This window comes from Marmota monax, unplaced genomic scaffold (genome assembly GCF_021218885.2).
Source record: "Marmota monax isolate L192 unplaced genomic scaffold, Marmota_monax_Labrador192_F-V1.1 WCK01_AAM20220418_F8-fsc00051, whole genome shotgun sequence".
Lineage (NCBI taxonomy): Eukaryota > Metazoa > Chordata > Mammalia > Rodentia > Sciuridae > Marmota > Marmota monax.
In genome coordinates this window covers 10,274,907-10,297,844 of record NW_026695202.1, presented here as the reverse complement: position 1 = coordinate 10,297,844, position 22,938 = coordinate 10,274,907, and the positions used below count along the sequence as shown (strand labels likewise).

Here is a 22,938-nt window from a genome sequence, read left to right as displayed (position 1 = left end):
TGGGGCCCAGAGTAGCCTGGAGGAAGACATGTGGTGGTGTCCTTCAGTGCTAGGCCCAGGTCTCTAACTACTCACGTTTGACTTCCAGCTTCTCCTCAGACTGTGAGACCTCAGATAATCTACTTAACCTCTCTGTGCTTTAGTTTGCTCCTCTGTAAAGTAGACATAACAACACTTATCTCTAGGGGTGATGGTAAGGAACAGGTGAGGTAATGGATCTGCCTTTACCATAGTACTGGCTCATTCAGGGAGGCAGAACCTGAGGTGACACATCCAGTCTTCATTGGTTTGGCCCTGGTCTCCACAGGGCCCCTGCCTGTCCCTTCAGCATCACCGAGTAAGTCACAGGGAAAATGGAACCCACGGCCGAGTCATCGTGGCCTGCCTGAGGGCTGGCCCTTCTGCTCGCTTCTGTGCAGGGTCCAGGCCCAGCGTGGCATACCACAAAGCTTCCACCGGTCAAGCCAAGTGTGCAGCTCAGCTTCCAGGCCTTCCTTCTCCAGGGTGTTTCTGAAAGCAGATTCTCACCATTAGGCTGCAGGGAAGGAGCAGAGCTGCCAGCCTGGGTGGGGTGTTCCGGCTGTTTACAGCAGGTTCAGCTGCCCAGGCCCAGGTCCAGCTGTGACTCAGCCTCGTTTGAAGTTCTGTCGTCCACACATTGTTGTGACTGGTTCCCCAGCCTGTGTGCGCAGATGCTCCGCTCTCCTCCTGGAGGAGGTGGGAGAGGAGGGATGAGAAAGAATGGTGAAGCCTCTGGTCCCTTTCTCATACCCAGAGCTGCTGCGAGGGGGCCTGAGCGTCCTGCAGCAGCCCAGTGTCTGACTCTTCTCGAGTGCTTGCCAAAAGTAGATTTGCAGACCACCAGCCACCCCTCCCACGGGACAGGTGTGTGGTGGTGCCAGCCTGGCCTGTGTTGCAGGCTTCCTGGTGACTGCGCTGTCCAGCATGGCCCGGGAATCTGCCCTGACCCAGGTGTGGTTGGGCAGTGGCTCTGGGCCTGCCGACTCAGTTTCCGGTGCTTCTGCGGCCACGCCAGCTGCTCTGTGCCTCAGTTTCCCTTCTGTGACGGGGGATGCTGTGGTCTCACATCACAGGGAGGCACCACCCAGCAGCTCCCCATGCACATTTGGTGGGAACCGCTCTCCCCTTTCCCCAAAGGGTGTGGGTCCCACTTCCTCTGGGCCAGGTTCAGGGCCAGAAGAGTTCTGTGGGGTTTTCTGACAGCTCTGCCATCAGGGTCACCTGCACTCTGCTGGGCAGCCCCAGTGCAAGCTGCCCGGGGCCCCTCAGACTGGAACGGGTCCTGGGGACAGGAGCAGGCTCTGCAGCAGCTCATGCTGCCCCAGCTCCTTGTACCACTTGACGCCTCCCTAGCTCAGCCTTGATGACCAGAGCTCCAGCCACCTCCACGAGAGGCCCCATGCTTGGGCTGACTTGCTCTCAGGAGACTGGTGATTCTCGGTTCTGGGGTACAGTGTCCTGTGTGAGAGTTGTGGAAGCCTGCAGAGGGTGTTGCCGAGCTCTGGGGGGGCACTCCCAGAGTCCTCTGCTGAGCCCCCTGGAGGGGAACCCTCCAGGAGGACCCCCACTCCCCAGCAGTGATCCTGCATTGTGGGGCTGGTCACCTCCCTTGTCGCAGGGAGGCAGCACTAGGTCACATCTGCCACTGCAGCAAGCAGTCAGCCTGGCCTGCACGGACTCGGCCTTCAGACTCCAGAGCCCACGTCTGGGCAGCCGCGTCCTCACCTGCTGCCCCGCAGTCCGCCACCCGCCCAGCCTGACAGAAACCCTGGCCTTGGGCCCAGTGTGGGACAGGGAACCAGCCAGGAGCTCTAGAGCTCCCGTCCCAGCCCCCGCCCCAGCCTCCTCTCCCCAGATCTCGTGCCTGCGCTTGTCCACTCTGCCCTGGGCTTGTGCATGAGCTGCTCCCTCTGCCTGGTATGGAGCTGCCCCTGTTGTCGCTGGCCACCTTCCTGATGGTCCCTCATCGTCGCTGGGGCTCCCCTGGCCTTCCTTCCCCATGCCTGTCTCCTCACAGGGTCTCTTTGGGTTGTCATTGTCTCTTGCTTATTCTGCTCCTGTAGCCAGCAGTCCCCTTGGGGACCCGCGTGCCCCCCCCAGTGTTCGTCACAGGCCTGCCCGAGGAGGAGTCTGGCACACTCACCCTTCGCTGTCTCCTTTCTCTCCCCACAGGCCACGCTGCAGTTCTGCGTGGTGAAGCCGCTGATGGCCGTCAGCACCGTCATCCTCCAGGCCTTCGGCAAGTACCGGGACGGGGACTTCGAGTAAGCAGTGGGTCGTCCCTCCGGGTGTGTGGGAGGAATGCCAGTGCCCTGGTCTAGCAGGGTGGCTGTGCCCTTCCTGGGTTTCCAGGGCTGCTCTGAGCCCAGGCCTGGCAGTGCCCCCCTTGAACTTGGCCTGACGCTGGCCGAGGAGTGAGCCTGCCACTCAGTTATGTCCTCGCAGGCTGCATGGCTTCCCCAGGCGGAGCCGTGAAGGCCAGTGAGCACTCTGAAGGTGGGGGTGAGAGGGGACGAGCCCGAGAGGCCAGCTTGAGCCCCAGGTTTCATGTGGGGCAGTGAAGGTGGCCCTGTGCTCGTCAGTGCTTCACACGTACTGCCCGTGACCCAGCCACAGCCCCACCCAGGCAGGTGAGCGAACTGGGCTCAGAGCTGTACCCTGGTCACACAGCAAGCTTGGGGTCAACCACTTGGACACCACTGACTGGCTGTCAGTCTGTAGCCTCCAGCCTGACTCTGGTTTTCCTGCCGGTGTGTCCCAGCAGTGGGCCCAGACCTGGGACAGCACGGCACAGCAGAGGGAGCAGGCCGACCAGCACCGTGGGCGCACAGCCTTGTCCCACTTGGGATGCGTGCCCTTGACTGCCATCCCTCCCTCCTGCAGCTCACTGCACTCTGGGGAGGGGTGCGGGGGTCACGTGTGGCAGGGCAGGTTGGTCCCAACCAGAATGTGCCCGCTCTGCAGCGTCACCAGCGGCTACCTTTATGTGACCATCATCTACAACATCTCGGTCAGCCTGGCCCTCTACGCCCTCTTCCTCTTCTACTTCGCCACCCGGGAGCTGCTCAGCCCCTACAGCCCTGTGCTCAAGTTCTTCATGGTCAAGTCCGTCATCTTCCTCTCCTTCTGGCAAGGTCAGCTCCCTCCAGCTTCGTGAGGCCCCTGCCTCTGAGCCCCTTTCCACCGTCCCTGCGATTGGGTCCTAGGGTTGTGGAGCTCAGGCCACAGGGCTGTCCTAGGTGGTCCCAGTCTGGGACTCAGGGAGCCTGGCCCATGGGGCGCTCTCTGCACCCTCCAGGGCTTTTTAGAGAAGCTTTGGGAAGCTCCGGCAGAGCTAATTCATGGATGGAGGACCCCAGGGACCCCGTGTAATTGATGTCTCAGTCACCTCTTTTAGGTGACTGGCAAGGAGCTGGGAGAGTGGCTTTCTGGAGGCCTTGGCTTTGTGTCACCAACCCTGTCCTGCAGCCGTGCTCCCTTACCACTATAGTGGGCCTGAGGGTGTCTGGGGGTGTGTGGGAGAGGGGCCTGGAAGTCCTCACGGGCCAGGTGGCGCCTCCCCTCAGGCATGCTGCTGGCCATCCTGGAAAAGTGTGGCGCCATCCCCAAGATCCACTCGGCCCGCGTGTCGGTGGGCGAGGGCACCGTGGCCGCTGGCTACCAGGACTTCATCATCTGCGTGGAGATGTTCTTCGCGGCCCTGGCGTTGCGACACGCCTTCACCTACAAGGCCTATGCTGACAAGAGGCTGGACGCTCAAGGTAGGAGCCAGGGTCTGGGGGTGACTCTAGTGGGGGAAAGGAGCCAGGGTCTGGGGTGACTCTAGTGGGGGGAGCAGAGTTCCAGAGCACCTGCCATCCTCCAGTGCCCTGCAGGGGCGAACCCCAGTGGGAAAAGGGCCTCAGAGGTTGGGGAGAGGGGATGGCAGGACCAGGAGAGACCCCTCCCCATCGCTGGCACTACTGATATGGTCCTGGAAGCTAAGCTCACCTGTCCCTTGGAGTAGGTCACAGTGTGGACACAGGGATGACGGGAAAGACTGGCAGGAGACTGAATGGGCAGATCCCCAGGCTCCCGATGGCCAGGCCTTGCTTCTCTGTTGTCCTCCACTTCTATCCTCTCTAAATTTCTTTTTTTTTTTTCTTTCTTTTTTTGGTTGGGGCTTGGGTACCAGGGATTGAACGCAGGGGCACTCTACCACTGAGCCACATCCCCAGTCCTATTTTTTGTATTTTATTTAGAGACAGGGTCTCACTGAGTTACTTAGCACCTGGCTTTTTGCTGAGGCTGGCTCCTGAGCCACTGGGATTACAGGCCTCTTTAAATTTCTTTAAAAACAAAATACCGTGCTTACTCCTAAGAAACAGGTGGTGTGAGGTCTGACCGCTTTCTCTTTACACCTGCTGATCTCCTAGTTGGAAGGTGGTAGCAGACTCACCCCCTGTGCCAAGAAGGTCTGGAGCCCTCTAACCCCGTGCCCGCCCCACACTCTGTCTGGAGCAGCACTTGCCTTAGAGCCCCTTGGTGACTGGATAAGCAGTGGGCTGGGAGGATGGGGGCCTGTTTCAGGAGAAGGAGGAGGTGGCAGGGCGAGGAGAGGGAGCCTCTCAGCCCAGGTCCTCCCCGTCTTGGAAAGAGCACTGAAACTCCTCTGCTGGACTTTGTCCTGCGGGCACTCCTGCCGCTGGGCTCTCGATCACTCTTCAGTCTTTGGTCACACTGTCCAACTCTCTGCCAACTGGGAGGTCCCCACCTATTTCCCCTCCAGACCCCCATTTTTACCCCCAAAGTGGGGAGGATCTTACAGATGCCCACCCAGCACTGAGGGCCTTGTCCCTTGGACCTGGTCTGGCAGAGCCTATATCCATGGGAATGCTACCTGGGGCCTGGGGCCTGGAGCCTGGGACTGTCCCCAGAGCAGGCAGGGCTGTAGTGGAGAACCATTTCCATACCTCGGGCTCTGCAGAGGCTTCCTACCGCCAGCCTGGGCATCCTGCGCTCGCTGTCCCCTCAGACACACCCACCCCAGCAAGCAGTAGCCTGACTGGCTGTACTGCCAGGCCAGGGACAGCTGCTGCTGGCCGAGCTTGCCTCCCTCTGGCCTAGGCCCAGGGCCCATGGGCAAAGGCTCCTGGCCCAGCCTCTGAGGTGCCCAGCCCCTGTCACCCTAGGGTGAAGGCCAGCTCTGCTGAGCCTTGAGGTGTGAGGAATGGCCACTCCATGCAGAGGTGGCTCTGGCCAAGCCTGAGAAAAGGTGGAACAGGGGACGCCTCTAGCCGGGGTGCCCTTTGTGAGTGTGAGCACCATAGGAAGAGTCATCCCTGGGCAGATGTCCCCTCAGGCCTCGGGGGTGGGGGCAGTGGGAGCCGCTGAGGTGCCCGGGTGGGGGTGGGCCAAGGGCCTGGGGTGGGCGTAGTGCTCACTGAGCTCTCTTGTCTTCTCTGCCTCCGGCTTCTCTCCCTGCCCCTTTGCCTTGCATTTGCCCTGGGTTTGGCCGTGGGCAGTGCCAACATACGGCCCTTACGGTAGGTCCCACTCTTATCTGCACGTCCGTCCTGCACGTCACTTCTGGTCACTGTCACCAGCATGCCTCTCTGTAGCTCCTCTGTGTCCCCTTCTCCTCCCTGCAGGCACCCCTAAGGTGGGAGAGCCCCAGCACCTGCCTGCGAGGCCCCTCCACCTGCATTTGTCTGATCTCCCATTGTTCTGGAACATGCCCTGTGTGGTGCTGGGGCACAGGGCCTCCAGTGCTGTTTTCATGGCAGAGGACATGGGGGGTGGGGAGACTGGGGTCTGATTCCGAACCCAGAGTTGGGTTGTTCACTTGTGCCTGGTGGCCTGGGCCATTTCTCCCCTCTGAGCCTGAGGGAACGCATCATTAGAGGGGATTAGGAAGAAGCATGTCCTCTCTAGGGGGAAGCCAGCGGCCAGCCTGGTCCCCTCCCCACAGAGGAACCCTCCCGGGGCAGGGTGTGGGCCTGGCACCGCGGAGCCAGGGGCATTCCAGGCTCATGCCTGCAGCTCGCCAGTCTCTATTGGGGTCCCTTTCTCCCGCCCTGGCTTCCCCAAACGGTGTATCACTTTGCCTCTGGCCGGAGGCCAGCCCACAGGATGCCCTGGCTGCTCCCTCCCCCTGGGCAGCGGAGTTTGCTTCTTGCCTGTCCTTTCTCATGTCTTGGACCCGTTCTTGGTTCAAGAGGGAATGACTGGATGACAGCCTGGGTTGGGGGTCTGTTGCAGGGTCGGGGCAGGGGCCCACCCCTCACCCTACCTCCTGCCTCCTCCTTCAGGCCGCTGCGCCCCCATGAAGAGCATCTCCAGCAGCCTCAAGGAGACCATGAACCCACACGACATCGTGCAGGACGCCATCCACAACTTCTCTCCCGCCTACCAGCAGTACACGCAGCAGTCCACTCTGGAGCCCGGGCCCACCTGGCGCAGCGGCGCCCACAGCCTCTCGCGCTCCCACAGCCTCAGTGGAGCCCGCGACAACGAGAAGACTCTCCTGCTCAGCTCTGACGATGAGTTCTAGATGTGGCGCTGCGGGGAGGGACCCGCACCTGGGCAAGGGCGGGCCATGTCCTCCTCCAGCCTCACCGCGGGGCCAGGAGGCCACACAGCTTCGGTGTTGCCCTTATTTATTGGACCAGAAACATATCGCTTTCAGAGGAACAGCCAGACACCCTCTGTCTGGGGACATCACAGGCTCTCCCGTGAGCCTTTAGGAATATTTATACATGGCTAATCCTGCCTGCGCGGGCCAGGGCAGAGGACACTGGGAGAGCTCCCATACCCCTGCTGCCCGTCCTGTGGTGGAGGCACCTTGGACCAGCCATGCCCAGGCCTAAGTGCTTGTGTGTGGGCCATGGCTGCAGCCTCCCGGGCCTTCCTGCAGGAGGAGCTCATGCTGAGGTCGTGCCCCCTGGCCCACGCCATGCTCTTCCCTGCCTGCCTGCTCCTCCCTGCCTAGGGAAGGCTCTTCCCAGGTTCCTCCCGCCTGCTTCCCCCTGTGTCCACCCTGTCCAATGCTAGATTGCCTCAACCTGGGCAGGAGGAGGGAACGTGGACATTCTGTGGCTGTCCCTCCTGACCCAGGCCTGCCTGGCGTGCTGCAAGGATCAGAGCCAGACACCAGGGGACCTCTAGGAAGGGTGCTCTGGTGCCTCGGAGCCCTTCTGGTGAAGCAGGGGGCCTGTGGGCCCCAGGTGTCCTCGCCAAGGCCGCCTTCTGCCCACCTCCTCCTGGCCCTTTAAGGGCAGCCGGCAGCCTGCACTGCCCTCTCACTTGGTCCTTCTCTTGAAGGCGTTGGGGCAGAGCCAGCTGCCTGGCTGTTCACAAGTCGGGCTTCAGTCCTCCCCCCAGACGGAGCAGTCAGAGCCTTTGCTGAGCCTCTCCCCGGGGCTTCTCCCTCCCATTCAGGAGAAAGGTCTGTGTCCCACATTTCAGACCAGCTCCTGGGGGAGGACAGTAGGGATGGCCGTGCAGCAGGGAGCCAGGAGGTGAAGGGTGTCCCAGACTCCTCTCCAGGGCCCTCTGTCCACACAGGGCCTGGTATTCTGCCTCATCTGGCCCCCAGCCCATCTCTTCTGTGCCTTAGTCACATATAAAAGTCCCCTCCTCAGCCTGCATCTGCCCCAGACACCCCCTGGGGACTCCTTACTAAGCTGCTGGCACTCAGGATCCTGCAGTGCTGGGCCATGTGCCCTTAACAGGCCTTAGGAGTGACCAGGGACCACCAGTTCCTGTCCTTGCCCTCCACATCCGTGTATCCAGGGCTGAAGTCCCCAGGCAGGCTGGGCTTTTTGCCAGCCTGTCTTAGGAAGAGCCTCGTGGTGTAGTGCACGTTTGTGTAGCAGGGCGTTCTGTTGCTTGAAACCCAGGCAATACTTGGGTCTGGAGTGGAGTAGCCTCGATCCAGTGAGGGAGAAGGGTCCCCTGTCTGGTGGCACTTGCCAGAAGCTCTTTTGGTCACTCCTGGAATGAACAGGCTCCTGCCCCTGGATCTAGGGGAGGGTCCAGGTAGGATAGCTGATCCCAGCAACCTTCCTGACCTCCTTCCTTCCCGTGTGGCCCAGAGGCCTGCCCTGGGCTCCCGTCTGGGTGGGCGGCAGCTGGCAGGCACAGGCTGTCCCAGGAGCGGTGCTGGCTCCTTCCCGTGTCTGCCTCCATGAGTCGAGTCTGCCTCCCTGACACATTGCCCCTCCTTCCAGGCCAAAGCGTGTTGCTGATTCCTGCCCCCTCTGTCCTCGGCTGCTCTGGCACGCTTGTCCTCTAGCGTGGTAGGTAGAGCTGGGAGCCAAGTGGCAGGAACTAGCAGTCCCTGGGGACACAGGGATGGGGAAAGTGTTCCCAACTGCTGCATCCCCTCCTCCTTCCTAGGATGCATAACCTACCTTGTCTTTTTTTATTATTATTTTCCAGATAGAGTAGCCCTTTGTATATAAAAATACTTGAAAATTAATTGTATGATGTATGAGAAGACAGAGTCCCTAGTTTTGTATCTCGTCGTATGACTGCCATGAGTTTCCACCGAAAGCCGCTCTATTTTGGTCTCTGTGACATTTTAAATGCGTGACAGAAGTGAGCAAATAAAGTGAGGAAGAAATATATATATGAGATAATATAGATTGTACTGAAACCCCCTGCCTGCGGTGAGCTTCTGTCCCTGCCTCTTTCCTGCCCCCCTCCACCTGGGGGGGGGTGTCCACTTCGTCCTTCCTGAGTGTGATGTCTAGGTGATGGAGGGGAGTCACATTGCCAGGGACTAAAATCGGCATCCAGGTCCCCACTGGGCAAAGTGTCACCTCCTCCCCCAGCCGGCAGGTCACAAGGAGCTCAGCCTCCTTGTGACATAAGGGCTGGGCGCCATGGGGGAAACCAGTGTCACTGGCAGCCCCTCTGCAAGGACTTCCAGGGATCCTCCAGAATACCAAGCTCCCCTTTGCCTCTACCCTGGGACCCTGGGGCCAGGAAGCTGGGGTGGGGGTCCTAGGCAACAGGCACCTTCCCTCCACCCTCATTCCTTGCTGGGGCCCAGCCTCCAGCTGACAGGAGCTCTCAGGAATGCAGCGTGGGTGGGGGAAATTCCCAGTAACCTCGAGGTAACAGCCACTGGTCCCTCCCAAGGCTTCCTGCTGCCCATGCCCCAGGCCTGTGCTCAGCATTTCACACATCTAGGACCCGCCAGAGCCCCGGCCTGAGGGGAAGAGAGCTCCACAGACCCAGTTAAGCCCTGTGGTCTGGCCCTTTCCCACACTCAAATTCTGCAGCTTCCCCAGCCCCACCATCTCCCTACCCAGCCACCCACAGGGTCCTGCAGCCCCTCACCTTCAACCTCTCCGGCCCCAGTGCTTTCCTGCCTATCTTCTGATAGCACCTCCACTTTGTAGGTGGATAAGCCGAGGCTACAAGAAACCCAATTAAGCACCACAAGTTCCACAGCAAGGAAAAGAGACCCTGGAGCCAAACTCTGATTCTGCTGACCCCACAACCACTGTCCACCCGCCTTAAGGGGCCCTCTGAGGCCTGGAAGATTGGGATGACAGGAATATGGGCCTGGAATAAGGCCCAGGAGTAAGACTTAGTCCTGTAGGCTGGGACTCAAGAAGCCACTTCTCCCCATGCCTCCTTGTGCTTTCCAGAACTGGGGAAAAAATTCTGACTTGATCATAGAAAATCAGACCTTGGTATAAAAGAGCTGGAAAGATGACTCTAAAATCCAGGAATTGAACTACCCTAAGGAGGCTCCTAGGCTCTAGATGGAAGGTACAAATTTTTGGCACTGCCCTCCTCTATTCCTGTCCCCATATCAGCCAGCAACACCTAGCGATGGGGGCTTACCCTCCCACCCTCCAAAGGGTCCTGAGCACCCCATCTCAGGCCGCTTATTCAGTACACACACAAAACAGGCCAGGATGTACACTTCTCAATGGAAAAAGAGATCTTGACTTTATTCAGAAAGTCTACAAAATACAGAAGGCAGACAATGCTCACTGTAAGTCAGAAAATAAATAAATTCTGGGGCCGGGCAATTTTAAAAAACATATTTTTGTGATTGCCACCTGGCTTTCCCTAAATATAAGATAAAATGTGATTTATTTGTAGGTATAAAATATAAAGTCCAGCTCAGGGCCACATGCCACTCTTCCCAGGGAGCAAGAGCTGGGCTCTGGCTGGGGAGAATAACTTAGATTCATGCAATAAATAAAAAGTGGGGAGGGGCGGTTGTATACAGTGTTGGGGGGCTGGGCTTTCCAGGAGGACTGCAAACAGTGGCAGTGGCCAGCCCCCACCCCACAGAGGATACAAAGGTTGAAGGGGTTCCTTACATCCAAGGACCCCAACTCCAGGCTTTGGGACTGTGAATCTGTCTCCTGGTCTCCGCATCTGTCATAGTGGTCACCTCCATTCCCCTTTCTCTTGGACTAGCCAGCTCCAGGGCACTCTGGCTGCAAGGAGAGCCTTGCATGGATCCAGGCCGGCTCCCTCCCTCTCTTCCACCTGTCACCTTCTCTCTCCCTCTGCTTCTCTCTCCCTCCCTTACAGAGAACTGCTTCCCAGGCCAGGGAGGTCCTCCTGCCACCTTTTTCAGTCCCTGTTCACTGTCCCCTCAAAAATCATGGCTGGAATCTTGGGGCAGCAGTAAGAAGGCCCAGCTTTTGGTTCTAGCTCAGACACTAAGTGATATGTCGCCTTGGCTATGTCCTGTCCACTGTACGGCTGCCCCATCTCAGCATTTCGAATGACCCTCCTAGCTTTAGGAAGCCCGGCACGCCCTGGACCCAAAGCAGAGGTGGGAGGTCTCTTCAGTGCAGCTTCCCTGCCTGGCAAGTCACTCACAGGGCCAAACCTAGTCCCGAATCCTGGGAGGTTGGACATTGGCATGATTCGAGCAGTTTCGAACAATGAGCATGCCCTCCTCACCCGATTTCACTCCAGTCCTAAGAAGGCGGAATTTCAGCAAGGAAGACCCTGGACCCGGATGCCCCCGCAACCTAGCAAAGTTGCCCCTCGCCAGGGCCATTAGGTCCCAGTTTGGGGAACTGCAAGAGGAAGACAGAGCCTGGGAAGGAAATGTGTGTTCACCACAGGGACAGGTGACCGCAGAAAAACAGGACCTGGGGACAGAAGGCGCTCAGGCACTTTGGGAGAGGAGCGCGTCGGAGGGGCGTGGCTTTGGGTGGGCGTGGCGGGAAGGGGAGGCGCGGCGCGCACTAGGAGCAGGCGGCCGGGCCGGGGGCGGGGTCCGGGCCGGGGGCGGGGCCGGGGCCCGGCGCCGACTTGACGATGGTGATGACGCTGGCTGGCGCCACGAGCGCGGCGGGCCCGCGGGCGGCGGCCACCGAGCGCGCGAAGCCCTGCAGCGCCTCGCACTTGCCGCGCAGCGCGTCGAGCTCCAGGCGCATGGCGGCGTTCTCGCGCGCCAGCTTGTCCACCTCGCGCTCCAGCTCCGACTTCTGCTTCTGCAGCTCCTCCTTCTGGCACACGCGCTTCACGCGGCAGCTGGCGGCGTAGCCGCGGTTCTTGAGCGTGCGGCGCCGCTGCTTGAGCCGCGTCACCTCCTCGGCCGAGAGCCCGCGCAGGTTCCGGTTGAGCTCGCGCACCGACAGCCCCATCAGCGCCTCGTCCGACAGGTGCGGCGTGTTCTCGCTCAGCTCGCGCTTGACCTGCGGGCGGGGGAAACTGAGGCCGCAGCCGCTCCCGCCCCTGGGTCGCGAGTCCCGGGCCTGGCGCGCAACCCGCGCTGGGGACGGTCCTCTCCCTCCCCCACTCCCCCCCAGCCCCGTGGTCCTCCGTCGCCGCCTTGGCCACAGAGGCGGTGGCTGGACTTGATCCAGGCCCTTGAAGGGAACAGGAATCCGGAAGGAGAAACCAGGCCAAACCAGGATAGAACTCGAAAGGAGGCCACCCCAGGGCTCGGCAGAAATCTAACCAAGCGTCAAGTCCTGGACTCAGCCAGAACCCAGCCCGGAAAGCACCTCTGAATGGGGAAGCAGGCCCAGAGTGGGAAGTGACTTGGCCCCATGCCACCATAAATGCCTGATGCCGGCTGAGCCACCCACCCTTAGGGAGGCCAGGAAGGGAAGGGGAAGTTAGGATGTGGAGGCTCTGTGTGGGCAGAGAGGGAGCAGAGGACAACAGGAGCAGACACTTCACCTTCAGGGCTTTGCTGGATAAGGGATCCACAGACATGGTTGCAGAAGGTGCCCTCTGAGCTGCAGACCTAGGAGACAGAGGAGGTCAAAATCACTTTGGGGTCCTCCCACACACACACTTAGAGTAAAATCCAAACTCACTACCTGAGAACTGAAGCCTAACACCTTCCTCTGACCCCGAGGGTGCAGCCTTCTTAATTAAATAGATCATTCTAGCCTCAGGGCCTTTGCACTTACTGTTTTCTCCACTGTTCTCTCCCCATAGTGACTCCTGGTCATCCAGGTCTTTGCCCAATGCTGTCTCCTCTGAGAGATCTTCCCTGACCATCCAGACTCAAACCCCACGTGTCATATCATTAACTCCATTTATCAAGCCTCATAACAATCATCTTTTGTGAAGTTCTATTTGGTTCCAATTCTGGCTTATGCCTTGTCTCTCCCTCCCACACCTCTTCCACCAAAATTTCAGGCCCTAAGAATAGGGCCATCACCTGCCTTACCACTTCATCCTTCTGCCCACTTCCAAGACTGACATGCAGGGGGCTCTCAATAAATAGGCACCGCCCACAGGCCATTCTTCCGAGAAGCTAAGACATGCCTATTTGATGTTTCTAAAAAGTTTCATGGAAGTATAACCTACAGAGAGACTGTGCGTAACAACTTGGGTGGGGCTGGGGTGCAGCTCCAAGGTGGAGTGCTTGCCTGGCATGCTCAAGGCCTGACTCCCCCCCCACTACCACCCAGTAAACCCAAACCAAAAAACACATGCACAAAACGTGTACAGTGACTTCCCAAAGTACAGCCAGCACCGCAACAAGATATGACATCCCAGTCCCCTCCCCAGGTCACCCTCATTCAGGCCTGTATTTTAGGGAAAGCTTCCCCAGCTGCCTGGGGGCAGCTGGGCACTAACTCAGCTTGTCCCTGGGCAGATGGGGTAGCAGCCCTGGGCTGGTGAGGGACCTTCAGCCCCCAGTCCTTCCCTGTGGGCCTGAATGTCCTAACGACGACCTGTCAAGCAGCTACTGTTTGCCAGCCATACGGTCGGCCCTTGGGGAATGGAGGTGAATACAGCACTCATGGAGGGCTAGGCGTGGTGGTGCACGCCTATAATCCCAGCAAGGAGACCTCCTCTGGAGGCTGAGGGAAGAGGATCACCAGTTCAAGACCAGCCTCAGCAAGTAGTGAGACCCTCCCTGCCTCAAAAAAAAAAATTAAAAGGTCTGGGGATGTAGCTCACTGGTAAAACACTCCTGGGCTCAATCCTGAGTTCAAGAAACAAAACCAAAAACATTTCATGGAGGGGACATTCAAGAGGTCAGTGGTCATCACTTTAGGCTGGAGAAGGGACCCACCTCCCAAAGGGGACCATGCCCCTTTCAGAAGGGATCCTCTGTCCCCTGTGGATCTGATCTCTCTGCTTTAGTGTGCGCCTCAGTTTACTCACGGGACAATTCCCCTGGGGAGGGGACAGTGGTAAGGAGCAAAGAAAAAGGCAGGTGTTTTGTGATATGAGGTGTGGCACCCTAGGCACTGTCATTAGCGATACCCAGGAGGCGAAAGCCGGTCTGAGCTGTCTGTGGGTCAGACCTCATGGGTCAGCCCAGCCTCTGACACATCCTGGCAAGGTCCAGGGGTCTCCTGGGGACACATCAGAGAAATGGAAAGTGCACGGACCTGGTACCAGACATACCTGAGCCTTTTGGAAGGGTCCCCTTGCCAACCATGGGGTTCTGGCGGGTATGTGACCCCCTCTATGCTTGCTTTCCCCTTGGTGACAGAGTAGTTGGGTGTTAATCAGATCACCTCATGCCAGTCTTGGGACCCTTCCAGGGCTCCCATCTCACTGGAAGTAAAGCCAGGTCATCACAGTGGCCACAAGGAACTGCCCAATGTGCCCCGCTCAATCGCCTCTGACCAGCCACTGGCTTCCCCGGCTCTGTTCCGCCTGGACCCCTCCTCGCGGCTCCTCCAGCCCCCATGTGCTGCTCCAGGGCCCCTGCATGGCGCCTGCTCTGCCTGCATGGGTGTCCACTAGCTACCGCAGAGCTTGTGCCACCCCTCAGGTCTCTTCAAATCTCAGCGTAGAACCAACCCCGGCGCTGGCAGAGACCCACACAAGCTCTCTCCCCTTCTCCCGCCCCTGCCTATGTTTACAGCACTTTTCAATTTATAATTATTAGTTACAAACATTTTACATATTTGTTCAGCATCTGCCTCCCCGAGAGTGCCTGCTCCCAGAGGGACAGAGCTTGCACCCGTGGACTCCCCAGGGCTTAGAAGAGCGCTTGGTCAGAGCGCATGCTTAGGGTGCTAGTGGCTGAGTTCTCAGGGTGACTCAGGCTGAGGTGGGGACAGTCCAGGGCTTTTTGGGAACCCCCAGCCCCTGCAGGCCCACACAGTCAGGGGTCTGGCACCTCAGAGGGAAGGAGCAGACAGAAAAGGGAAGTTGGCATTTCAAGAGATTCCTCGGAGAGAAGAGCCACTGCGCCCCTGGGGCTGGGAGGGTCTTAAGAGCCACCAGGCTTCTGGGGTGTGCTGAGAGACCCGAGGCCTGAGTTTTAGGAGAACTTCCCCAACTGCCTGGGGCTGCTGGGCACTAACTCCACTTGTCCCTGGGCAGATGGACTGGTGAGGGGCGGCCATCGGCCCCCAATGCCTTCCCTGCAGGCCTGAAAGTGTTCTTCTAACAACCAAGAGAAGGCCCTAGGCAGCTGGGAACTTCCTCACAGATCCTGGTGGGGGCGCAGGGGGTAAGGCCCACTTCGTAGGGTGGACCCCTGAGCTGCAGCCCACATTGCTAAACGCAGGCTCAGCCTGGGCTCTGGCCGGGTTCCCTTCCTGGCCCTCCAGCCACTATGGGGCTCGGGCCCTGGTTGCCCCTTCAGCTGTCCTTGGGGACCTCTACGCCCTGCCCACCCCTCCTGTCTGGACAAATATGGAACATGCCAGCCTCCTGACTCAGCGGATGCTACCTGTAGATGTCCACACACCACTCATATCCCACCGGCCACACAGCCTCTTGAAAGGGCGCTGCCCCTGCCACACACCCGGGGAGTCCAGCATGCCTTGCCGTTGGCCTCAGCCCCCCTCCCCACGGCAACTGGAGAATCTTTCCACCAGGTGAATGTAAGCCACCCCCATGGCTCCCTCCGATCCTGAGTATGCAGTCCAGGCCACCCGCGCAGCACCCCAGGACCTGCGTGTCAGCCCTGGCCCTTTCCCACCACAGGGCTCCGTTCTGCATTCCAGACAGGAGGAATTTCTTTCACTTCCTCCCACCCCCATGTTCATGCCTCTGGGCTGTCCCCTACCTCGTGACACTTTCCGCTGTTCCCTCCTCCCCACTTCTCCCACCAGACTCCTGCTCATCCATCCGCCCTGGGCACAGACCTCTCCTCCAGGAAGCCCCCCCCCCCAGCCCTCGGCCCTCCCCACCACAGCCGCCGTCCCAGGGTCAAAACGGTGGGTTTCCTTTCCATCGATGAGCTGAGTCAGCCCTGGGGGTTTAAGGCCACCCAGCGCAGGGCCCTGCAGGGCAGGAGCCAGCAGGGTAGTCTCTGATGCAGTCGCCCAACTGGTCAGTGTCCAAACCCAGTTCCGAGCCCAAGCCTAGTGCAGAGGAAGCCCCCGGCCCGGTCTCCAGCTCTTTCTGTTTCCCTCTGCCTCCCTGTGGAGAGGTTACAGATGCCAGGAGAACAGGAGGGGAGCAGTAGGGACCCCATCTATGTGCAGCTGGGCCCGCAGAGGGCGAGGGAAACAGAGAAAGTGGCGTGGTCAGAGGCGAGCCCGGTTTCAGTCCCATCCCGGTGTTCTCCGGGCTGTGTGACCTCGGGGGAGCTGCTCAGCTTCTCTGGGTCTCCACTTTCCCATCTGTAGGAACAGAACAACACCTGCCTCATGGGGTTTTGGTGGAAGCAAGTGGTATAACTGCAGAGGTCAGTGACCATCCAGGAGGAGCGGGGTTCAGGCCTGCAGCCAGCACTGGGGTCCCGCTCTGATTCAGTGCCCTTCCTGCTGGCCAGAGTCACACAGGGAGCTGCAGGAAAGGCTTACAGGCCATTTGCCCCCACCCCAGCCCCATTTTGCCAAACAGGAGGTAGAGACCCGGAGAGGAGCATCATTTGCCTGAAGTCACACAGCAGGTGAGTGGCTGCCTCCCTGCAAAGAGAGAGGAATTCCAAAGCCTGTAGAAGCCCAGGACTGAATCCTGATCCCTTCCCTCCACTCCATCCCTGGCCCTCCTGACAACTCTGTGAAGTTGCCTCTGACAACTCTGGAGTAACCCACCCTGAGGAGGCCACCGGGACCACCTGCCTCCTCACAGTGTGGCCCTGGCAGAGCCCTTTCCCTGTGTCCTGTTTACGCCCACAGAGGAAGTGGACTTGACAGTCTCCAGGCCCCCTCAGCTCTGGAAAGCCAAGATTTGGGTTAGGCACTCAAGTATCCAGGGCCCCTCGCCACGGGCAGATTGGGGAGCTGGTGTGTTGAGTGATGTCTGGGCCACACGGAGACCCAATGGGAGAGGGAAAGCCTTTTCTGGCGCAGGTAACTAAGCCTGCTGGGTGCTGGGTGCTGGTGCTGAGTACTGGGTGCTGTGCCTAGCACAGAACCTGGGTTGCATAGCCTGGCCCCTCACTCGGGTCACTTTTCCTCTGGGAGCTGGTCTCCCCATTTGTAAAGCACGGGAGGATCGTAACTGCATCCACGTAGGGAACACAGGCAGCTTAGACAAGATCGCGGCTGCGCACGGTTGGCTCATCCGCGTCACCTCCCCTTCTCTCTGCTCCCAGCTCCAGGGACACCACGGCCCAATCACAGCACTTCCCCAGGGAGGTGAGACTCAGCCCCCACCCTCTCTCAACACTGAGCGCGGACACAGCCTCGGAATCCTTCCCAGCACAGCCCCCAGAGGAAGCCCAGGCTGAACGGCGGCCGTCCCCTCTTCTGGAGGCCACCGAAGCCGGCTGCGCTCTGAAGACTCTCAGCGGTTCCTCCCGCCTCTCCCCCGCCCCCTCCTGCCTTGCCTCAGCCCCCTGACGGCATCCTTGCTGAGAGCTGGGGCACCCCGTTTGCCCAGGGACGTCCTGGCCCGGCAGTTAGGCAGCTGCCGAGGCAAAGTCACAAGAACCGGGAGCTTTCCTACGGCCCTGGGCTTTCAACTCCAAGGCCCAGGCGGGGACTTCTAGGACGTGTCCTCCACCTCCGTCAGGCTGGCTGACCTGGCCGGGCCCTGCCAGCTGCTGCTCTTCTCCCTCAGAGACAGCAGAGCGGACCTCAGGTCTGGCTTCCCAACACTCTTGGGCGCTCCACGCGGTGAGCTGACTCGTGGTCGTCGGCTGCCCAGGCGGTGGCCGTGAACCCTCCCACACACCCGGCCTGGCCCCCGGGCCACTCCAGAGACACCCTATAGACAGGCCCACCCACTGGCACAGGCTCCGCCCTGGCTGCTGACCCCTCTTGCTTGCTCTGTGAGGACAGAGGGAAAAAATGTGTTTTCCTGGTTCTTGGCAGCGGCGCTGTGGAGCCTCCTCCCTGCTGGAAGGGACGCGGCGGAGAACAGGCAGGACAGGGCAGTGGCGGACTGGGGAGACGCCCCAGCTGCGCAGCCCACTCACTCGCTGTGCGGCGTCAGGTGTGTCACCCCATCTCTCTGGGCCTCAGGTCCCCAACATGCCTAACTTCCCCAAGCTTAGGGAACCTCCTACAAGAACCATCTCTGAGGTTAGAGATTCTAGCCCAGAATGCAGCTCCCAGACCCTCAGCAGAAAGGGGGCCTTGCAGGAGGGGAAGGGAATCAGTGAGGGCATCCTGGGGGCAGAGGCACCAGACACAATGCCATCTCAGCCTTGGTCATCCTGCTCCACCTGCACAGCCTGGCTATGTCCTCTTTCAGCTGGACCAGGACCACAGCCTTGGCCTTGAGTCTTGCCTCCCGTCATCTCCAGCCCCAAGAGAGCTCAGAGGGGTCATCATGGACCCCAGACTACAAACCTGGCCACGACTGGCATGTTTAAAGACTGGCACTACCAGCCTCTCCTCCAGCCCACGGGGGTCCCTGGGGCCTCAACACGTCTCCTCCACTCCCTCCCAGGATCAGGCTAACAAGGAAGGAACAGCAAGCAGCACACCTCCCTAATTACTGTCTCCCAAAAGGGACAAGGGGACTGTGTGTGTAGAACAAAATGACTTCAACTCTACAGGATCTGCTCACTTGGGGAGGCTGCCCACAGCCTAGCTGGGCACAGTGGCGCACACCTGTAATCCCAGCAGCTTGGGAGGCTGAGGCAGGAGGATCGCGAGTTCAAAGCCAGCCTCAGCAAAAGCAAGGTGTTAAGAGACTTGGTGAGAGCCTGTCTCTAAATAAAATACAAAATAGGGTTGGGGATGTGGCTCAGTGGTCCAGTGCCCCTGAGTTCAATCCCCAGTATATAAAAAAAAAAGAGTCCCACAGCCTATGCCCTGATTTTCTGCTTCCCTGGGGTCTCAGGCCTTTTTCTCCATGTGTCATGGAATTCTTCAAGGACATGAACCAGGTGCTCGATTATTCAATCAGTAAACATCCAAGAAGCACCTGTTGTGTGAAAGGCTCTGTGTTGGGCTCTGGGCCAGAGGAATCAAGCCCCTGCCCTCAAGGGCTTCACAGACAGTTACGGCTCCACCAGGCTCTGCTGAGTAGTCACCTCCCCTGGGAAACCTGCCTGGATTGCTGGCTAAATCAGAACCCTGTTAGATACTTTCAAGCCAGAGTGATGTCCGTCCACCCCATACTGCCCACTGCCCATCTCAGCTGTGGGTTTGCGTACAGTTTTGTGGCTCTTCCTTCAATGCTGTGTCCTGGGCTTGGCTGTAAACTCCAGGGATGGGGGGTGTCTCTGGATCTGGTTTGTCGTCTCCCAGCACTTGGCCCACCACCATAGGGCCCAGGGGCAATGCAGGACTAAAAGCATCAGTGAGGAACCCAGGTTGGGTCCTGGGCCCTAGTGGGTGCCCAGGATGACTGGAGGGGAGAATGAACCTTTCAATACTCACTTTCCATCTATGACTGAGCAAACCAGCCACTTCCCTCATCCCCTGGCCCTGACCCCTGGAGATGGGCCTGCCTGGTTCCTGTGCCCCTACTCACACCTCACATGCTCCTGGACACCCCCATGGCCCGGGGCTTGGCTCTGTTCTCTCTCCTACAGTTGCCCAGGAAAATAGGCTGTGTGTGGAAACTACTCCAGATGGCCGGTTCCCCTGCTCTGCCACTGGGGAATTGCTTAGTTCCTGCTGCAGGTAGGGACACAAGGGGAGAGGGGGACACAGTCGCCAGATGTGGTAGCAGAGTTCACCAGGGCTCAAAGATTCAAAATTAGATCACCCCAGCAAACAGCAAACTCAATTGCCCCCCCCCCGTAATGCCATAGACCCGGGGGGTGGGGGGCGCAGGAAGGCACATTAGGTAAGAGGGCGCCTTAGCCCCAGCCCATCCTGAGGCTGCAGAACAAAACGGGTAGGTGCTTTGGGCCGGGATGGTGGGTGGGTGGGGCTAGATCGGCTCCACCCCTCCCACCAACCCTTCAAGAGGAAAAACACCTATGCCTACTGCCTGCTGATCCTACAGGCCAGAGGGGCGGCGGGGGCGAGTGGAGGGACACTCCAGGTCTACCAACTGGCCCAGGTCCTTAAGTAGCCTCTGGGATCTGACAGTTCATGCAGGAGCCCAGTCCAACTAGTCCCACCTTTAATTGAAACTACGTGGAGAGTGGACTAGCTCCGCCCTATCCTCCACGACCCAGCAGGTACAGCCACCAGATCCCAACGAGCCAGATCCTTCCCTATCCCCATCTCTGCTGTGGGTTTTTTGGCCCTTCTTGTTCTTCCTGAGACTGAGGGGATGGGCAGTCCAGAGGTGTACAAAGTCCCAAGGGTCCGCCCTCCCCAGGGAGCCCGAAAACCTGGGATCAAGGACCTGGGCTCCAACCCACTCTGTTGCAGGTCGCTCTCGCCTCGCCCCCTGCTCAACTGGGCGGGGGGTTGATACCTCCGCCCCACCCTGTGGCTGCAGGCGCCGGCTCTGGGCGGAGGACAAACACAGGAGTCACATGGCTGCGGCCCTGGGAAACTCCGCGGAGGGCAGGGGCTGGGCCGTCCGGGCTGATGGCAACGGGGCGGCCCGGCGAGAATTCCCAGACCCTGTGACCGGGCCGCTTCCTTCGCTCGTGACCCTATTCGGTTTACTCCAGTGGTCACCGTGGGATGTCACCGTGGGACGCACCCGCTCCGGGGCACTCGCCGCTAGCATCGGGCTCCGGGGAGCGCACGCGCGGACACGCGCACACACCCCGAGTAGACCGCGCACGCACTCGCCGGGCAGGAGACCCAGGACGCCTGCCAGGGGACACACGCACGCCCGCCGCCCTCGGACGTAAACAAACCGAGCACACACCGCCCGCGGGCGCCGGGCCAGGGACTGTTCCCTGCGAGTCACGTACGTGCACACCGCCCCCGCCCCCGCCGCCCGCTGGCCTGCGCGGCCCCTTCCTCCCGCTCCGCCGCCCGGGCCGGCGCCGGAGAAGGGGCCCGTCTCCACCGCACCCCGCCCAGCTGGCTTCGGCCGCGTCTAGGTGTCCCCAGACTTCGGTCTCCTTTTCCCCCGCGCCGACCCGGCAAGGGATACCCAGGGCCACCGACGGAGCGGGCCCCGGCGCCCGCGCCCGGCACCACCCCGGGGCGCAGGAGCCCTGCCGCCCCAGGGTCCTGCGCGCCGTCCCCGACCCGCGTCTCTCACCCGCCTCTCGGCCCGCTAGGCCTGGCGCCCTCCGCACGCCCGCGTCTCGCTGCTGTCCCCGCGGCTGTCCCGGCCCGCGCCCGGGTCCGTCTCCCCTCCGGCCAGAACCGCGGGGCGCTCCGAGCCGAGCTCCGGGGAGCGCTGAGCCGACTTTTGTTGTGGAGCGGGCGGCGCAGGGGGCCGGGGCGCGCGGAGTTGTAAAGCGAGCTTCCCGGAATTACTCACTCACAGGATTCCTTTCATTCATAAAAACCCAGTCATGCGGTGACGTCACCCCCAAGCCTCCCCCGGGCCCGGAGAGGCAGCCGAGAGCCTTAGCCCCGCCCCGCCAGCCCCGCCCCTGGGGCCGCCGCGGTCTCGGCGCTGCCTGGGTTCTTGGCCCTTGTTCCCAGGACCCAGGGATACGTTCATGTGACACCTCCGGAGAGACTCGTAGGTGGAAGTGTCGTTTGCTTCATTTTACAGTGGACGGTCCCGGCCTCTTTCTTTTGAACTACACCCTCTGCCTGGATGATATCATCCAGTCCCGTGGTTGCAAAGGTAACTTGTGTGCCTGACTCCCAGGTTTGTGTTTCCAGAGTTCCAATACCTTCTTTGAGTCCCAAACTCGCAGCCAGGTGCCCATTCATTCCACGCTTCCACGTGGGTGTCAGATAGGGACTGCAAACATGACTCGACCCAAATTCAACTCCTGATGGTCAGCCCTGCCTCCGGCTTCCCCGGTCACAGGCGTCTCAATGCTCAAGTCTTGTCCATCCCTCTTTCTCCAAATCCTAAGTCCAACTAGCTCTACCTCCAACAGTCCGCATAGAAACCTTCAAGCCATCGCTGTATCCCTACTTTCCTTCTTCTGGGAGTGGAACTCAGGGCCTTGTGCATGTGAAGCAAGTATTGTGCCACTGAGCAATGTCCCCAGCCCTTTCTTTAATCCTTAAGGGCTTTCATGTACCAATCAATGTCACAGGGCTGGATGACACCTGGAGTCCCAGCTATTTGGGAGGCTAAGGCAGGAGGTTTATAGAGCCCTGCCCATCTGGCCTCTACCCAACCTGTCCACACCATATGGCCCGTTCCCCCAAAGCACCAAGCTCATTCTTGCCACAGGCTCTCTTCATGGGCTGTGTCCTCGTCTGTTTACTTGCCTGGCTTTTTCTCATCTTGCAGGTCAGCTTAGATGTCACTGTTTTAGAGAGGACTTCCCGTCCTTGGTTAAAGGAATGTTCACCTCTGAAGTTCATTCTAGTGTTAGTTTAGTATCTCTCTAGGGTGTTAGTCTATATGTTTGCTAACTCTTAGTCTGTCTTCTCCAACCAGAATGGAAAGAAGGCAGGACCCTGACGATCTTGTCACTACAGCATGTGCAGTTCCTGGGAGAGGAGGGCCACACTAAATGCATTTTGAAGGAATAAATGGGTGGAAACTTTGACACTGGGCACTTTGGTCAACCTGGTGAGACATTCTAAAGTCACTCGGCCAGGAAGTACGAGAACTGGAATTTGCATCCGGGTCTGACTGACTTCTGGTCCAGATATTCTGGAGGTACACCTAATGGGCAAGGAGGGCAGCGTCCGTGAGTAGTGGGTGCAGTGGCTGGGAGTCCCCCTCATGCCGAGATTTCGGAGGCAGCAGGGAGAAGGCTTGCAGTCCATTCATTCCCCTTTGCCTCTGCTGGGATTTCTCACTGCCGGGAGGCTGTCACTCCAGCAGCCTGGGCTCCGGGATGCTTATTCTACCGCACAGGGTGTAGGACCTCAAGGCTCTTTCCCTTGACAAGTGTAACTAGACTTCAAGGTCCTTGTTAGGCTTTCCTGCCTCCCAGCCTTGGTCTCCCTGGCACTGTGACATCTGTCCCTTACCTCCCAGAGGTTTCCCATGCAGTTGACCCACTCGCTTCCTAAGTGACCAGATGTTGAGCCAGCTTTCTCTAGGACTCAAAATAACATCCCACACCAATTGCTCACTGCCCTCTGCTTGCACAGCTAAGAGAGC

General features: G+C 59.5%; 2 protein-coding genes across 5 annotated transcripts in view; one reads left to right on the top strand and one right to left on the bottom strand.

Moving 5' to 3' along the window:
• The window catches only part of Tmem184b (transmembrane protein 184B), a 46,128-nt gene extending 37,469 nt beyond the window's left edge, over window positions 1-8,659 (top strand). The window contains exons 6-10 of one of the 2 annotated variants that reach the window (XM_046429549.2): window positions 2,194-2,285; window positions 2,986-3,155; window positions 3,588-3,782; window positions 5,526-5,546; window positions 6,312-8,659. In XM_046429549.2, the coding sequence (XP_046285505.1) occupies window positions 2,194-2,285; window positions 2,986-3,155; window positions 3,588-3,782; window positions 5,526-5,546; window positions 6,312-6,553 (720 nt within the window). In that variant the 3' untranslated portion in view covers window positions 6,554-8,659. The remainder of the gene's footprint in view (window positions 1-2,193; window positions 2,286-2,985; window positions 3,156-3,587; window positions 3,783-5,525; window positions 5,547-6,311) is intronic. The other variant, XM_046429550.2, reaches the window with a different exon arrangement.
• Window positions 8,660-9,938: 1,279 nt separating this feature from the next.
• On the bottom strand, window positions 9,939-21,262 carry Maff (MAF bZIP transcription factor F). Of its 3 annotated transcripts, none has more exons than XM_046429641.2 (3): window positions 21,179-21,262; window positions 12,178-12,244; window positions 9,939-11,687 (listed from the first exon to the last, which is right to left on the bottom strand). In XM_046429641.2, the coding sequence occupies exons 1-3, from the start codon at window positions 21,190-21,192 to the stop codon at window positions 11,235-11,237; spliced, it is 534 nt and encodes a 177-aa protein (XP_046285597.1). In that variant the 5' UTR covers window positions 21,193-21,262; the 3' UTR covers window positions 9,939-11,234. The 3 variants fall into 3 exon arrangements, with proteins under 3 accessions (XP_046285597.1, XP_046285598.1, XP_046285599.1); XM_046429642.2 differs by lacking the exon at window positions 21,179-21,262 and adding an exon at window positions 20,950-21,172; XM_046429643.2 differs by lacking the exon at window positions 21,179-21,262 and adding an exon at window positions 17,399-20,666.
• Between the last annotated feature and the right edge of the window lie 1,676 nt (window positions 21,263-22,938).

Bases quoted from the DNA above. Each gene is read 5' to 3' on its own strand.
- Maff (XM_046429641.2), bottom strand. The intron at 11,688-12,177 runs GTGAAGTGTCTG...CCCCGCCCGCAG, and splicing joins TATCCAGCAAAGCCCTGAAG to GTCAAGCGCGAGCTGAGCGA.